Here is a 16,830-nt window from a genome sequence, read left to right as displayed (position 1 = left end):
GTCTTACTTTCAAAGATAAATAGGCTGGCTAATAACCCCGGCAGTGATCATATTCACAAGTTACCTTGAAAGAGTCATTTAATAAAGAAAAAGTAGATTCAGTCACATTCTAAAATATTAGATGTGCTAAGCACTAAAACATTAAAATATCCTCTCCTTTAACTATGAAAATATTAGGCATTTGGTGTCTTATAAACTTGGTTCAGCAGTACAGGCAGTTCTCGACTTACAACCACAGTTGAGCCCAAAATTTATGTTGTTAAGCGAGATGTTTGTTAAGTGAGTTTTGCCACATTTTATGACCTTTCTTACCTCAGTTGCTAAGTGAATCACTTTGGTTGTTAAGCTAGTAACAAATGAATCTGGCTTCCCCGTTGATTTTGCTTCTCAGACGGTCGCGAAAGGTGATCATGTGACCTTGGGACACCGCAACGGTCATAAATATGAACCAGTTACCAAGCATCTGAATGCTGATCACGTGATTGTGGGGATGCTTCATAGGTCGTAGCTTTGAAAAATGGTTATAAGTCACTTTTTCCAATGCTGTCGTAACTTTGAATGGTCACTGAATGAACCGTTGTAAGTTGAGGACTACCTGTACTTGCGGTCCACCTATGTGCTTGTTCTTTTCTCTTCAGCTTGATGTTTTTCTGCCTCCTAATTTGTTGTCCCACCTGTTCCCCCTTCACACCTGCACTGTAGCTTCAGTCACAAACAAACCTTACCCAACATATCCGGACTACGTGGAGATTTCCATCTACTGCTCTGGAGTCTTCATCATTATTTGTATGGTGGTGGCCGTTTTCGTGTGTCGCATGAGATCTACAACCAAGAAATCAGACTTCAGCAGTCAACCTGCGGTACACAAACTGACAAAGCGCATTCCTTTGCGCAGACAGGTAACAGAAAGTAGATAAAGAGTTACAGAAACCTATTTCCCTTCCCTTAAGCCAGCAGATCCTTTGGGGGGGCAAAAGGATTCCGATTCAGGCAGTGTCTAATGGGTGAAAAAAAAACAGTAGTTCTATAAATTCAAAGCTTTTGGGGAACCCGCAGCAAAGTCCGATCCCAAATATTTAAATGATGTTTAAATCAGAAAAAATGTAGTCATGGTTTAGGACAATAGTTCTCTGCATAAGCTCTGAGTGTGTTCATCCAGGAACACGTAAAGGAAAGTTGTTATATTTAAAACTCTGATCCAAGGAATTCACAACGAGGAAGTGAATAATTTACAGAAACCCATTTTGAGTCCACAAATTCAATTAGAGAACTGATTTTCAAAGTGTTGCAAGTTATTTAATGTCAGGACAGAAATGAGTGATGTTGAGAAAGAGAGATTAAGTTTCTAGGGGAAAAAGAAATATTTACTGAGCTACAGCAAATAGAAAAGATTTAGTGCAGGAGGAGGGGAAAATCAGTATAAGTCTACATTTGTGGGGTGGGGAGAGATGCAAATTCCATAGGAACAGAAGTCTTCATCTGAACAGCAATAATTATGCTTTACTATAGCATCTCAACACAGGAATGTGTCCACATAGTGGAATGTGGTTTCTGATCTCTGAAAATGTTTTTTTGTTCCTGATATCTGATTTACACTATAGAGAGATAAAGAGATTTGCATGTATGAAATTGTGACTTTTTCTTTCTTTCTTTCTTTCTTTCTTTCTTTCTTTCTTTCTTTCTTTCTTTCTCCCTCCCTCTCTCTCTCTGTCTCTCTCTCTGTCTCTCTCTCTGTCTGTCTCTCTCTCTCTCTGTGTGTGTGTGTGCTGATAGAAAAGAATCTTTAAAAAGAAATAGAAATTGATAATGTGTATTGATATAGCTATTTTATGCTAAGGTACTATAAATGGCATTTTTGAAGCTCCAGATCATCTCATGTGCATGATATCTGATCTAAACTTCCCATAAGATATTTTGGGGATATATATCAGTTATGATTTTACATGTTGTATTAAATCATCACTGGAAATCAGTTTATCAAAATCTTTATAAAAAAACTAAATTACCTGTGTTTTCCCAAAAATAAGACCTTGTCTTATTGCCGCCAAAAAAGGCACCAGGTCTTATTTTCAGAGGGGGGATGTCATCCACTGACTCACCTCACTTGCTCGCGTCACCCCTGGCCTCCTTTTCACTATCAGAGGCCTTCAGGAACTTCTTCTGTGACCAACAAGGCTATCTTGAAGGCCTCTGTAGCCTATAACAGAGCACTGGATCGATCAGGAAAGCCTTGCCAGCTGCAGAAGAAATGGGCCAGCAAGGCAGGTATTGGGGTGGGCTCGGCCTGGCTGCAACTGTTTGAAGGAAAATAGTAGGGCAGCTCCACTCCCCATTCCCCACCCCACTTTAATTTTTAGCCGTGCACCCTGGAGTAAGTTGGGACCTATTTTGGGGGTAGGGTTTATATTGGGTGCACGTGTAAAAAAATGAAGCCAGGACTTACTTTTGGGGTAGGCTGTATTTTTGGGAAAACGTGAGAGCCAAGGTGGCGCAGTGGTTAGGGTGCAGTACTGCAGGCCACTTCAGCTGAATGTTATCTGCAGTTCAGCGGTTCAAATCTCACCGGCTCAAGGTTGACTCAGCCTTCCATCTTTCCGAGGTGGGTGAAATGAGGACCCAGACTGTGGGGGCGATATGCTGACTCTGTAAACCGCTGAGAGAGGCCTGAAAGCCCTATGAAGCGGTATATAAGTCTAACTGCTATTGCTATTGCTAAAACATGGTATTATGATCAAACTATTTCTCATTTACATGGCCATCATTTTGCCATAATATGAAATAAAAAAATAACATAATATTTTAATTGAAAGTGTTATTTCTCTAGATGCATGAAGCCTACTTTTAAATTTTAAAGTTTCTGCAAAAGAATTTTGACACCTTTTAAATAACTAGACCTTCTTGTATTCACCTATTGTTTCAACTGCTTTGAAACTCATGGAATTTGGTACTCAATGTATTTTGATGCAAAAAAAATTGTCCTGATACTCATCGTTTGTTTGTACTCAATGCACAAACTACAACTTGTTGATGTTGGCTGCCTTGTGACACACTACTTTATTCCTTATGGGAAAATTTTCTTTGGTACTCATCATTTTTGGTACTCATTGTACCTCCTGGAACCAATAATGACAAGTAATGACGTATACTGTATCTTTATACTCATATTTGTGTATATAAAAAAACACATGAAAAATTGAATGTCTTGCTGTCGGCTAAACAAAACTTTCACTTTCAGCCTTCTTAAAGATAGTGATCTGAATCCTGCATAAAAGGAAATCATTGGAATGGACCCAAACTAAAACATCTAAATGACCTGACTTAGATAACAGAAAATATTATTGGTATAGAGCACCAAGCATCAATCAATAGTTAGGCCATGGTTCACCATAAGCTTAGTCTTTCCTCAATGCCAGTTATCCCAAACTATTGATTTGCTTTTGGAATGCTTTACTTTGGTCACCTCTAGATTTGCACATGGAAGTCCACACAGCAGATCTAATAGTTTGTGTTGCAATTTTACCAAAATAATTGGTGACTAATTGCCCAGGTTTCTGTTTTTTTTATTTACACAAGAAAATAACTCCTGTGATTTTATAGTGTATCTACTTGGAACCTTTGCAGCACTTTAATACATTGCTCTATTCTTTTTTGTGATGTGGAATTGGCAATAACATAATGATGGAAACTTAACATTATTCCCATAATGGCAATTGAATGGTAATTCAAGAACGTAAGTCAAAGAAATTATAATTTGTAGACACAAAGGTAATATACATACAGCAATACACATAAAACACACACACACAGAGACACACACACAAAGTACACACACAGGTTTCTTCTAGTCCTAAAAGTTACTGCATAATTATATTTAAGGTTAATTTTTTCTACTTTTTCCTTTAAATGCAAAAAAGTTGGGAAAAAGAAATCCAAATATATTTGGTTTACATTCATGTGTTACTGAATGACATGATTAAGGCTTTATTGCTTCTATCCATAGAATACCCTTTTATGCTTGCCATCTACTACTTTTATTCTGAAATTTGATGAAAAAAATCTTGAAGTGATTTAATAACAATATTTTTGTAGTAGCACAGCTAAATAGAAACAGCTAAATGCAGTATGGTTTCTTCATAGCATTAGGAGAAACAATCATACATTAACTTAGTAGTCAATTGGTTTAGATGACGTTTGGAGTCCTGGTGATACAGCAGTTCGATTTCCACTTTTTAGAGATAATTTTTCTGTGAGAAATCATTCATACTGGACAAATTAGGACTGAAGTGAAATAGTTCCATATATAGGAAATTGCTTCTAACATTCCAGGTTTCCCAAGCTAAGTTATCAACATTAATATACCAAGTGCTGCTTGTGATATAGGCTTCAGAGATTTTATTTTGCTGCATATATGCTGCAATAAATTAATCCAGGTCAATAAGATTTCCTAGGGGAACTTCCAATGAATGCATGAAAACATTTTTTTTCAGTTTTCTTTATCACTTCGACAAATTTCCCCAATAAAATTAAATCAGGGGAAAAGGAATGCTGATGATTTTCCTCCATTAATAATAATTCAAAGATTATACTTGCTAATTCTGCCAAATCTCAAGTGATTAGGAAACCTACAAGTCTAAATTAATTTGCTAATAACGACTCTATCAAGTAAAGTACAGCACAAACTGCACGTAATAAACTTCACCAGATTTTTGTTATAGAAAATGGTCTTTACTAATTTTTTAAGGTTATATCACTTGTTCTAAACACTGTTTCAAACAAAAAAGAATGTATCATACCATTGGATCGGATTTTTGTTTTTTACATTCACCAGTTGGAGTGGTTATCAGAAAGTTAAAAGTTAAAATTTCAAAAAATGAAAGTTAATGGCATTTTTAAAGGAAATGTCCTGTAGCTATGTGCAGAATGTATTGATACATAATATATAAAGAAAAGAAAAAGAGAGAGAAGTCCTTTTCTAAACAAAATGCTCTAACTGAATAAAGAATAGTCTGTCTAAACATGAATACATTTTTCCTTTTGAAAGCCAAGCACGAACTAGACTCAAATGGCTTTCTTGTACCTGAAACCAACCTATTCAATTGTTTTACATAGAAATAAGCATTAATTGTCCTTTACCTTCTGTAATAGTTTTACTCCATAACTAATCAAAGGATGTATTTATCTTTGAGATTCACTTGTTTGTTTTATATCTATCTGCCTATTTGTCTGTCAATCTTTCTGCCTGTCCGTCTATTATCTATTTGCCTTTCCATCTATCTAGCTTTATGTCTGCCTGCCTGCCTGCCTGCCATCCTTCCCTCCATGCCTCCATCCATCCAGCCTTCCATCCCTCCACCCATTCCTCCCTCCCTCGTTCCATCCATCCATCCATCCATCCATCCATCCATCCATCCATCCATCCATCCATCATCCATCTATCATCTATCATCTATCTATCTATCTATCTATCTATCTATCTATCTATCTATCTATCTATCTATCTATCTATCTATCTATCTACCTACCTACCTACCTACCTACCTACCTACCTACCTACCTATCTATCTATCTATCATCTATCTATCTCTATTATCACATGAAAACACACACACTGTCACACACAGCTTAATATACTATAAAGGAAATGTATTTTTGTTATAAATCGTATATTTTATTTAAGTTAAAAATTTAATCAACTATACAGATATGATCTCAAAAGAGATTAATAAAGTTTCATTAGCTTTTCTAGAAGTTCATTACGCATAATATAGTTTTAAGTAGTTTTAAGTAGATTTTTCCATGTAAGGGCCACTTTCTGCTTTGAAAGAAATAAAACTTTTGAGCTGTGTATTGTAATTCTTAACAATTTTATACAATGAACAATGTTCAAATATTTTTATAATGTATCTGTATATCTCATATAAGGAATTTCAGCTTACATTAAAAGCAAGCATTTTTCCGTAGTGTTGAAAATAAGGATTGGCCTTGGAAAAACACATTTTTTTGTCTAAATGTTTTTCCATAGTAGCCTGAACAACTATTTTGTCATTTAACTGTGGATAGCCCTGGTCTTGTTTTGGACAAATTAATGTGAGCATAACTTTTTGGCAGGTTTGAATTCATATTAAAATAATTTCCCCTTTGTTTCCTCATGTTGTTTAGTAACAGCATATTTTACATCAAGCTGTCTTCTATCATTTCTCACAGGGCCCTAGGCTAAATTTGTTTTAACTTTACTACCAGTTTCCATCACAATCTGCTTTCCCCCCCACTCTCCATGATGGTAAAATTCCAGAATAATTAAAAATGGTGAGCAATTATAAATATTTGAACATCTAAGACAGTGTTTCTCAACCTTGGCAACTTGAAGATGTCTGGACTTCAACTCCCAGAATTCCCCAGCCAGCATTCGCTGGCTGGGGAATTCTGGGAGTTGAAATCCAGACATCTTCAAGTTGCCAAGGTTGAGAAACACTGCTCTAAGACATCTTACTAAATAGCTACTATGGAGAAGCTGTTTATTTCTCCCTCACCCTTGACCCCCCCCCAAGAAAAGAAAGAGTGGTGGACACAAACATTTCACAAAGCATAGCATTTGCAACAGGCAAGCAGGAATCCATAACACATACAGGGTGAGCTGATTAAATAAATGTGTAATTAACATAAATATGTGTGGATAGGGGAACAATTAGTTATTGATTCTAAAGCACAAAGCATCAGGTGAGGTTTACTTGATGTCTCTCTAGGCGGTCCTGTCTTGGCCCAGATCTTCTTTGTTTATGTGTATACTTGTTTATTTTTATTTAGATTCTATGGCCATTCACCTCAACAAGGTGACTCTGGGCAGGTATCCCATTAATTTTTCCCTCTAGGCAGAGACACTATTCAAAACAAAGCACTGAACTCTTATATTTTTCGTATTCTAAGAATGTATATGGAATCTCTATGGCGCCCAAAGAGATTTTTGTCAAGCAGATTCATACTAGGCTGCTTTATTTAACATGTTCTAGCTTCACTTAGTATCATGTCCGCTGGAATAAGGAAACCGAGACACCAAAAGAGGTATTTTTGGGACATGAGTTCTTACAGGTTATCTTTGCTCTGTTCTTTGGGGGATATGTATGTATGTACACGTATGTATGTATATATATATATATATGTGTGTGTGTGTGTGTGTGTGTGTGTGTGTTGTATTTGTGCTGATAAATAAATAAAGGGAGACTAGTATAGATCCATTTCAAGCTATTTAGCTCTCATCAGCTAGCCATACCCTTACTGGGATTAGAACCTGTGCTGTATTACATCTTAGGCAGATGTCTTAACCACTAAGCCACAAGGTTCTCCTCCTTATCAGCTGAGCCAGGGAAATAGGTATGCATTTAGTGTCACAACCCCTGGTATGCCCAAGTATGGGAGGAAGTCTACTGCTTCCATTCTCTGTCTATCGGCTCGTCACAAGAGACCATCCAGACAGAAACCCAATATTTTTACTGTTGCCTTTGTTACATTTGTGTTGTATTTGTGCTGATAAATAAATAAAGGGAGACTAGACAAATCCTGTAATATATATATATATTTTACAGGATTTGGAGGGAAAGGTTTCAAACTGTATAACATGTTTATAAAATAAATATTGTTAGGTAAACAGCTGATAAAGAAACGCTAAATTTTACATTTGAATTAGGGGGAAAAAATCTGTTCATCTAATAGTTCATATCAGATCATAAATGAAAAACATTCACCGAGGTTTTATATTCCAGAATGATTCTCAGATTATGTTGCAAGAAATGATATTTCCATATTTTGAATGGCAGCTTTGCAGGGTCATAATACAACAGTGTTTTAAAAAAACATTTTTTTCTTTGTTTGGCTTTGGTTGAATGTTTAATATTGAATATGGGGAGGGGGGGTTCCTGAACCTTTCCCTCTTTATTTTTGCATGTATGAGAGTAAGACTGAACGAATGAATGGACTGGAGTGTGCATTTGTGTATAATCACAATATAAATAAACGATCCAACTGAAGTTACATCCAAACATAACTAGTGAAAGAGGCACTAGGCTAGAGTGTGGGAAACCTTGAATTCTTGTCCCACTTAGCCATGGAAAAACAGTTGATGTCTTTGGCCCAGTCTCTCTATCTCAGCTCAACCTACCCCATAAGGTTGTTGTTGTGAGCACAATAGGAGAAGAAAGGTTGATATGTTTGCAGTCTTGGGTGATTTGTAAAAATAAAATAATCCTAAATAAATAGAGCCGAGGTGGCGCAGTGGTTAAATGCAGCACTGCAGGCTACTTCAGCTGACTGCAGTTCTGCAGTTCGGCTGTTCAAATCTCACCGGCTCAGGGTTGACTCAGCCTTCCATCCTTCCGAGGTGGGTAAAATGAGGACCCGGATTGTTGTTGGGGGCAATATGCTGACTCTGTCAACCGCTTAGAGAGGGCTGAAAGCCCTATGAAGCGGTATATAAGTCTAACTGCTATTGCTATTGCTAAATAAAAATAAATAAATACAAAATTAATTACTTACATCTTATAATATGGAAATGTATGAATTTATCAGTATTACATTCGTAAAGTGTACCCCTCTTGTAAATTATTAGCAAGTCTCTAGTGCAAACTCAAGAAGTCTGAATACATTTCTAAAATTGTATGAATAGATAGAAAAGTTAGTCTGGTAATCACAGCATATTTTAAATATACATTTTGGGACAATAAGGATGAAAGATTGTTACAAATATAGTTAGTAAATAATATGACCATCCATTCAGAATTCAATAAGGAAAGTCTGGATCTATAATTAATTCATTATAAAGTTAATTAAAAGAAGTGTTTTAATAGTAAGATTCCCACCAGGACATTACAATTGTCAGTAGTGCATCTAGTCCCTTTCAGAAACCAACTAGTACTCACGAGCTGGCTGTCCTACTTTCTAGTGCCAGTTTGCAACAATTGGGCCCAGATTACATCTCCTTTTTGCATCTTGTATTCAAACAACAGGTGTCTGCAGAATCAAGCTCTTCTATGAACTCCAATACACCATTGGTGAGAATTACTACCCGTCTTTCTTCCAATGCTGACGCTCCCATGTTGGCTGGAGTTTCTGAATATGAACTACCAGAAGATCCAAAATGGGAATACCCAAGAGATAAGTAAGTAATTATGGAAGAAAATGATCCTTCAATCTTTCAGTTCTCATATCCCTCATCCAGAAGAATTATATGCATTTACTAATGCTATAGCATAATAAACTGCTCATGGTATACAGGAATTTCTCCCCTTTTTCTGCTGTATATTATAAATGAATCAATTTGATTGATTTGTATATTATAAATGAATCAATTTGATTGATAAATTATCAATCTTTCAGTTCTCATATCCCTCATCCAGAAGAATTATTTGCATTTACTAATGCTATAGCATAATAAACTGGGCATGGTATACAGGAATTTCTCCCCTTTTTCTGTTGTATATTATAAATGAATCAATTTGATTGATTTGTATATTTGTATATTATAAATGAATCAATTTGATTGATAAATTATCAATCTTTCAGTTCTCATATCCCTCATCCAGAAGAATTATTTGCATTTACTAATGCTATAGCATAATAAACTGGGCATGGTATACAGGAATTTCTCCCCTTTTTCTGTTGTATATTATAAATGAATCAATTTGATTGATTTGTATATTTGTATATTATAAATGAATCAATTTGATTGATAAATTATCAATCTTTCAGTTCTCATATCCCTCATCCAGAAGAATTATTTGCATTTACTAATGCTATAGCATAATAAACTGGGCATGGTATACAGGAATTTCTCCCCTTTTTCTGTTGTATATTATAAATGAATCAATTTGATTGATTTGTATATTTGTATATTATAAATGAATCAATTTGATTGATAAATTATCAATCTTTCAGTTCTCATATCCCTCATCCAGAAGAATTATTTGCATTTACTAATGCTATAGCATAATAAACTGGGCATGGTATACAGGAATTTCTCCCCTTTTTCTGTTATATATTATAAATGAAGGAAGCGTGGTCCTAACCTCAAACCAAACCCTGGCTGGCCCTCATTCTTAACCAAAGTTAAACCTTTTAGATGCATGTAATCCAGTTTTTAAAATCCACCTCACTTTTTTTTTTTTGCAAACTTCAAACAACTTGTTTTTAAAATTTATCCCCGAACAGTTTGCTTTTTGGCATTTAATGTATATTTATGGAAATACTCATAATTAGGTGAATGAAAGCTAGTGCCATACATTTCACTTGCCACCTGCAAGCTTCTAGTCAACAGTGGGAGTTGTATGCATAACTCTGTCAGCTTTCCCTGAGGGGAAACATTAATGCGGAAAATCTTAACGCATTAAACACTTAAAACAGCATTCAGCATAAATGCGGGTGGACCAGATTTGTAATGAAAGAAGCTCTTTAAACCGAGGTTTATTAGATTGGGGGTCTGTAGGCTCACAAAGACAATATTGTTTAAACTCCTATAAGAAGCACAAGAACACATAAATTAGTCATTTTCCAATGCAAATGTTTGCTTTCTGCCAAGATCTTAAATTCAATTTTAGTTTCAGAACGAGCACAGCATGATCTCAGCTAAGCATACAACCCGTTAGTCTTTGTCTATTGTTGAAGTAGCAGACATAACAGATATATTAAAGTGTTCATTAATATTAACATAATTAAATTAAAAGCTTTTCCAGTTAAAACTTTCTTTTTAAAGAACATTTACCTTAATTGTGTGTTGTTTTTTTTGCCGTGGACATTTAATTTTATATGAAAGAAAACATTGTGCATTTACACCGATTGGAAAACATATACCAACAGTAGGTATTATTGTTCGTTCCACAAGAATATATTAAAAAAACGTTGCAAGCTTTGAATAGCCATTTGATCTGTTGACATTTCATAACCCATAGTAATATTCCTGAGTTTGGGACAAAATGTTTTGTGCTTTTAAGATACAGAATCAGTGACGTTTTTCAGAATTCAAGCAAGCTATAAAATCCTGTTTTTGGTACTTCCAAGTGTATGAGAAAGTGTTGCCAACAAGGATTAATTACACACAGAATCCGTACTTCAAAAGCTGAATGGAGGAACGTGCCCAAACGTCGGGATGTATTTTAATACCCTTGTTAGTTCTTTGTAAGAAATGTCCAAGTCAAAACGATTTGCTGAAAGGTTCTTTTGTGTTTCACTCTTGTATTTCGCCGATTTCAACTGTACATCAGATGCTTTATGCTAATCCTTGATTTACATCCCAGGTTGACTCTAGGGAAGCCTCTCGGGGAAGGATGCTTTGGGCAGGTTGTCATGGCAGAAGCAATGGGCATCGACAAAGACAGGCCAAAAGAAGCGGTTTCTGTTGCAGTGAAAATGTTGAAAGGTAAAAGAATCAAGTGACAAGTTCTGCAAATCATTTTTCTTTTCGTGATCTCTGAAGTCTTAAATTGTAGAAGCCCAAAATTCATTTAGTTCACTGTGGGCTTCAGCAGTTTTCCTAGTAAATCAATATATTCGGCAATGTATTTAATTTTAGTAGTGGCTATTTACAAAGAGCAGTGGTGGGTTTCAAAAATTGTTCGAACCTACTCTGTGGGTGTGGCCTCCTTTGTGGGAGTGGCTTGCCGCCCATGTGACCGGATGGGAGTGGCTTGCCACCCATGTGACCGGATGGGAGTGGCTTGCCGCCCATGTGACCGTATATGAAGATGCCGACGACACTTGTCAGAACCACCTTAAATTACCTCACACACAGCACTGGCATGGATAAGAATAGGATGTAAACTTGTTTTTTAAAAGGCATCTTTGGTTTGCGTTAAAACAACTTCAACACACGCAATGTTCTGATTGCACCACAAACGCAGTAGTCATCCTTACCTTTCACAGAGGAACTGAGTTTTATAAATATGAGCATGATAGTGTAGAATAATCATATCCAAGGACCAGTGGTGGGTTTCAAAAAAGTTTGGAACCTCTTCTGTAGGTGTGGTCTACTTTCCGGGTCCACTGGTGGAAACTTTTCTAACCGGTTCAGTAGATTTGATGAACCAATTCTACCAAATAGGTGCGAACTGGTAGGAACCCACCTCTGACAAATAGAGCCTATCTGTGTAGTAATCAAGTCACCTGGCTGGAAAGCAGGAAACAGTGAATTCTAGTCTGGCCTTATGCACAAAGTTAGCTGAGTGACCATTGGCCAGTCACTCTCTTTCAGCCTTAGGAAGAAAGCAGCAACAAACCACTTCTGAAAAATGCTGCCAATAAAATTTTAGGGACTAATTCAAAAACCACTCAAACAAAAATTACAAACAAGGCAAAAAATGTTCATGGCTGATTAATCACCTTGCTGTGCGGTGTCATTGGTTTACATCATAGCAATAGCAATAGTATTTAGACTTATATACTGCTTCACAGTGCTTTACAATCCTCTCTAAGTGGTTTTACAGAGTCAGCATGTTTCCCCAACAATCTAGGTCCTCATTTTACCGACCTCAGAAGGATGGAAGGCTGAGTCAACTTTGAGCCTGATGCGATTCAAGCTGCCAAATTGCAGTCAGCTGACAGCCAGCAGAAATAGCATGCAGTACTGCACTCTAACCATTGCACCACCAAGTCTCTTAATGGACATTAATCTCAGGAATCCATAGCAAAATGCATTTTTGGACATCATTTTTGGACACTTTTTGAAACAAATAAAGAAAGAACAAAAGTTTATAAAGAAAGCACATCGAAGTGTGTTGATGAGAGAGCCTGAGACTTCATCTTAATATAATAAGAATCTTTACTGATGAATGACACTCATATACTCTCATGGATAAGAGCCGAGGTGGCGCAGTGGTTAGAGTGCAGTACTGCAGGCCACTTCAGCTGACTGTTATCTGCAGTTCAGCGGTTCTAATCTCAGCGGCTCAAAGTTGACTCAGCCTTCCATCCTTCCGAAGTGGATGAAATGAGGACCCAGACTGTGGGGGTGATAAGCTGACTCTGTAAACCGCTTAGAGAGGGCTGAAAGCCCTATGAAGCGGTATATAAGTCTAACTGCTATTGCTATTGCTATGATAAGCCTATACATAGTGTTTTCTCAGACAGAAGGAGTATGGGGGAGATAACAGGAAAAACCTCTATAAAAAGATATTAAATGATTCTGATGTGATCAGAATCTGGGTGTGTGTATGTGTGCCATATGCTTATACAAATCTTAAAATACTGAAGATAATAAAATGGATTTGTTACTAATAATATATGTTACGTTTCTTATATAACACCAAGATTTACAATTTACAATCCCATCCACAGTTTTCCTGATTTCAGTTGGGTTTACTTCTAATTAGATGTATGAAAACAAGATATGCAGTGAAGGAGATCTTTTCAAAGCCAAGGCAACTTTAAACCAAAGTAATTTGGTTTAATAAAATCCATACATTATTGCTTATAGAAATGAATTTAAATCTTACTATGCTATTATGCATTTATAGCCATACAGATGCACAACCAGCTACTTGTAATCTAAGTTTATATCTGGTTACTCTTATAGTATGAAAGAATATTGTTTGGATTTCCCTCCCAGATCAAAGGAGGAAGAATTTCTAATAGACCACAGTCTGATTTCCCTGGGAAGGAAACAAAACTATTTTTTAGCTCATCTAAGAAGTTGGCCAGTATAAATCAATGCAGGGAGTAAAGATTTGGTCAAGAATTGCAATTTTACTAGTTGGATAATCTGTTATAATAGATCAGTTAATGGAAAAGTGAGTTGAGTTTGTATATTGTTTAAAACTGCATGGCACTTGTTCTGTCTTGCATAGATGACGCCACAGAGAAAGATTTGTCTGACCTGGTGTCTGAGATGGAGATGATGAAGATGATTGGGAAACACAAAAATATCATCAACCTTCTGGGAGCATGCACTCAGGATGGTGAGTGTCATTTAGATCTTGCAGGTCCTGAAACAATGTCACTTTATTGTGCAACATGCATCTTCTTTTTTCATTCTGCACAAGCTAAGTGAAACGAGCTCCCCGCAGAGAGCTCCCCGCAGAGATTCGGACCCTCACCTGTCTCCAGGCCTTCCGAAAAGCTGTTAAAACCTGGCTGTGTCGGCAGGCCTGGGGTCGATGAGTTCCCTTCCCCTCTCGAATCGTGTTGGTTGGTTTAAATGCCCTGTACTTTTGTAGTTTTTGTGTTTTTCCCTCCCCCCTCCTTGGGTTTGTGCGCCGCCCTGAGTCCCGCTGGGAATAGGGCGGCATATAAATAAAATGAACCTCGAAAATTGCAGTCCGAGGGGCAGAAGAGAGATTCTGATGAATAGCATACCTGTATTTCGCTTGAAAAAATAAACATAACTCAGAAGTTAGTGTGCTTGGACATACTGTAGATCTTGCTTTCCAAAATCATTAATTCTCCTGCATAACTGTATTACAGTATTATGAATATTATTAAACCTCCCACCCTTCTTTCTCTACTGTTGCACTGTAATTCCCTCCAACCCAGAAGTTGGAAAGATCATTAACTGCACTCATGCCATTGATGGATTTTTGTATTCTAGTTTCCTAGAGTCTGTGAGAAAATTGCTGGAGAACAATAGCAGTAGCAGTTAGATTTATATACCGCTTTATAGGGCTTTCAGTCCTCTCTAAGTGGTTTACAGAATCAGCATATCGCCCCCACAGTCTGGATCCTCATTTCACCCACCTCGGAAGGATGGAAGGCTGAGTCAACCTTGAGCCAGTGAGATTAGAACCGCTGAACTGCAGATAACAGTCAGCTGAAGTGGCCTGCAGTGCTGCACCCTAACCACTGCGCCACCTCGGCTCAGTACTTATGTGAAATACTAAACTGTACAACTAGTATGGAGAGTTGCATAAAGATTCTCTTTTTAATGAAGAGAGAGAAAAAGAGATGCAGGAGAATAGTATTGCTTTGCTTTGCTTTTAGATTCATTTTCTAATATCTTAATCTACTTTCTGTTGGAAGAAAATGTAACATTTCCCCCCAATTTTTCAATGACATTTGAATCCTAATGATCAATGCATATCTTTCATTATTGTATATCATGATGTAGATCAGGGGTGTCAAACTGGCATCCCTTGGGCCAGATACATCATGTGCAGGCCATGCTCACTCCAGCTCAACATGAGGCCGCAGGTTTGATACCCGTGCTCTAGATAAGGGGTGTCAAACTCGATTTCATTGAGGGCTGTATCAGGTTTGTGTTTGAGCTCAGGGCCCCCGATGGGCATGACCATGGTGAAACATGACCAGCTCAACGTCACTTGTGTCAGAAGCCCTTGTGGTGGCCTGAGCACTCGCAGCCCTCCAGAGCTCTGTTTTCGCTGGCAGACGGTTGCAAGAGATCTCGGGAAAACAGATCTGCAAAACAGATCTCGGGAGGGCGGCACACAGTTCTGTTTTTGCTGGCAGAGGCACTGCGGGCCAGTCCTTCACTTCCAGGACAGCCCTGTATGCCAGGGTTCCACCACAAATCCGCGAAGCCCTTATCCGCGGAGACATAAGCACGAAGACTAATTCGCACCGTTCGAAGCGCTAAGGAAAAATGCGACCCTACCGCGATGACATAATCGCGGAGGGCAAATCCGCGCATTCCCAAGCACTCAGTACCCTAAACCTAACCCTAAACCTAACCTTAAACCTAACCCTAAACCTAACCCTAAAACTAACCCTAAACCTAACCCTAAACCTAATCCTAAACCTAACCCTAACCCTAACCCTAAACCTAAACCTAACCCTAAACCTAAACCTAAACCTAACCCTAAACCTAACCCTAAACCTAACCCTAAACCTAACCCTAAACCTAACCCTAAACCTAACCCTAAACCTAACCCTAAACCTAACCCTAAACCTAACCCTAAAACTAACCCTAAAACTAACCCTAAACCTAATCCTAAACCTAACCCTAACCCTAAACCTAAACCTAACCCTAAACCTAAACCTAAACCTAACCCTAAACCTAACCCTAAACCTAACCCTAAAACAAACCCCTAAACCTAATCCTAACCCTTACCTTAATTGAAATCGGCTTTCTGCCGCGGCGCCGTTTTAAAGCGCCCTTCTGTTGCCGCGCTGTTGTCGCGGCGGTGATGACGTGCGGTGATGACGTCGCGGCTTTAGCGACGCGCTTATGTCTCCACGGATAAGGGCTTCGCGGTTTTGTCGTGCCACGGTATGCCAGATCTAAGGACCCTGTGGGCCAGATCTGGCCCCCGGGCCTTGAGTTTGACACCTCTGCTCTAGATAATATTATGTTGAAGCACCAAAAAATATTTTTTAATAGAACTGGTTTGCCTTTCTGGTCTATATGGGGGTGGTCTTATTATAGATATGTTGAATTGATATTCTGAATCACAATAATAGCTTCTTATTTGCTTATTTTAAAGGGCCTCTATATGTGCTCGTGGAATATGCTTCCAAAGGGAATTTGCGAGAATACTTGCGAGCCCGACGTCCACCAGGAATGGAATATTCATTTGATATTAACAGGGTCCCTGAGGAGCAGATGACGTTCAAAGACTTAGTCTCATGTACATACCAGTTGGCAAGAGGAATGGAATATTTAGCATCACAAAAGGTAAGCCAGTGCTGTTTTTTTTTTAAGTTTTTCATTGCCATTTGGTATTGTCATGTAAAGATGTTGTTTTCCAACCTGAAAGAGAACTCTCTTACATTTAAAGAATAAGATCCGGCATATGATACAAAAGAGTCTCAGCACTTTCTTATACAAAACTTATGGACATATATGTAACAAAAGAACTGATTATATTTATGTGGTTGCTATAGGTCTATGACATCATAGTC

General features: G+C 37.6%; 1 protein-coding gene across 5 annotated transcripts in view; it reads left to right on the top strand.

The window, feature by feature from the left end:
- FGFR2 (fibroblast growth factor receptor 2) overlaps nt 1-16,830 on the top strand; it is a 136,847-nt gene that overhangs the window by 101,166 nt on the left and 18,851 nt on the right. For all 5 annotated transcript variants that reach the window (XM_087725912.1, XM_087725911.1, XM_087725910.1 and 2 more), the window contains 5 exons: nt 703-899; nt 8,997-9,148; nt 11,280-11,401; nt 13,824-13,934; nt 16,413-16,603. In XM_087725912.1, coding sequence (XP_087582038.1) covers nt 703-899; nt 8,997-9,148; nt 11,280-11,401; nt 13,824-13,934; nt 16,413-16,603 — 773 coding nt within the window. The remainder of the gene's footprint in view (nt 1-702; nt 900-8,996; nt 9,149-11,279; nt 11,402-13,823; nt 13,935-16,412; nt 16,604-16,830) is intronic.

This window comes from Thamnophis sirtalis, unplaced genomic scaffold (genome assembly GCF_051295495.1).
Source record: "Thamnophis sirtalis isolate CommonGarterSnake01/CBP01778 unplaced genomic scaffold, rThaSir2_p1.2 scaffold_11, whole genome shotgun sequence".
NCBI lineage: Eukaryota > Metazoa > Chordata > Lepidosauria > Squamata > Natricidae > Thamnophis > Thamnophis sirtalis.
This window is presented reverse-complemented; position numbering and strand designations above follow the sequence as displayed.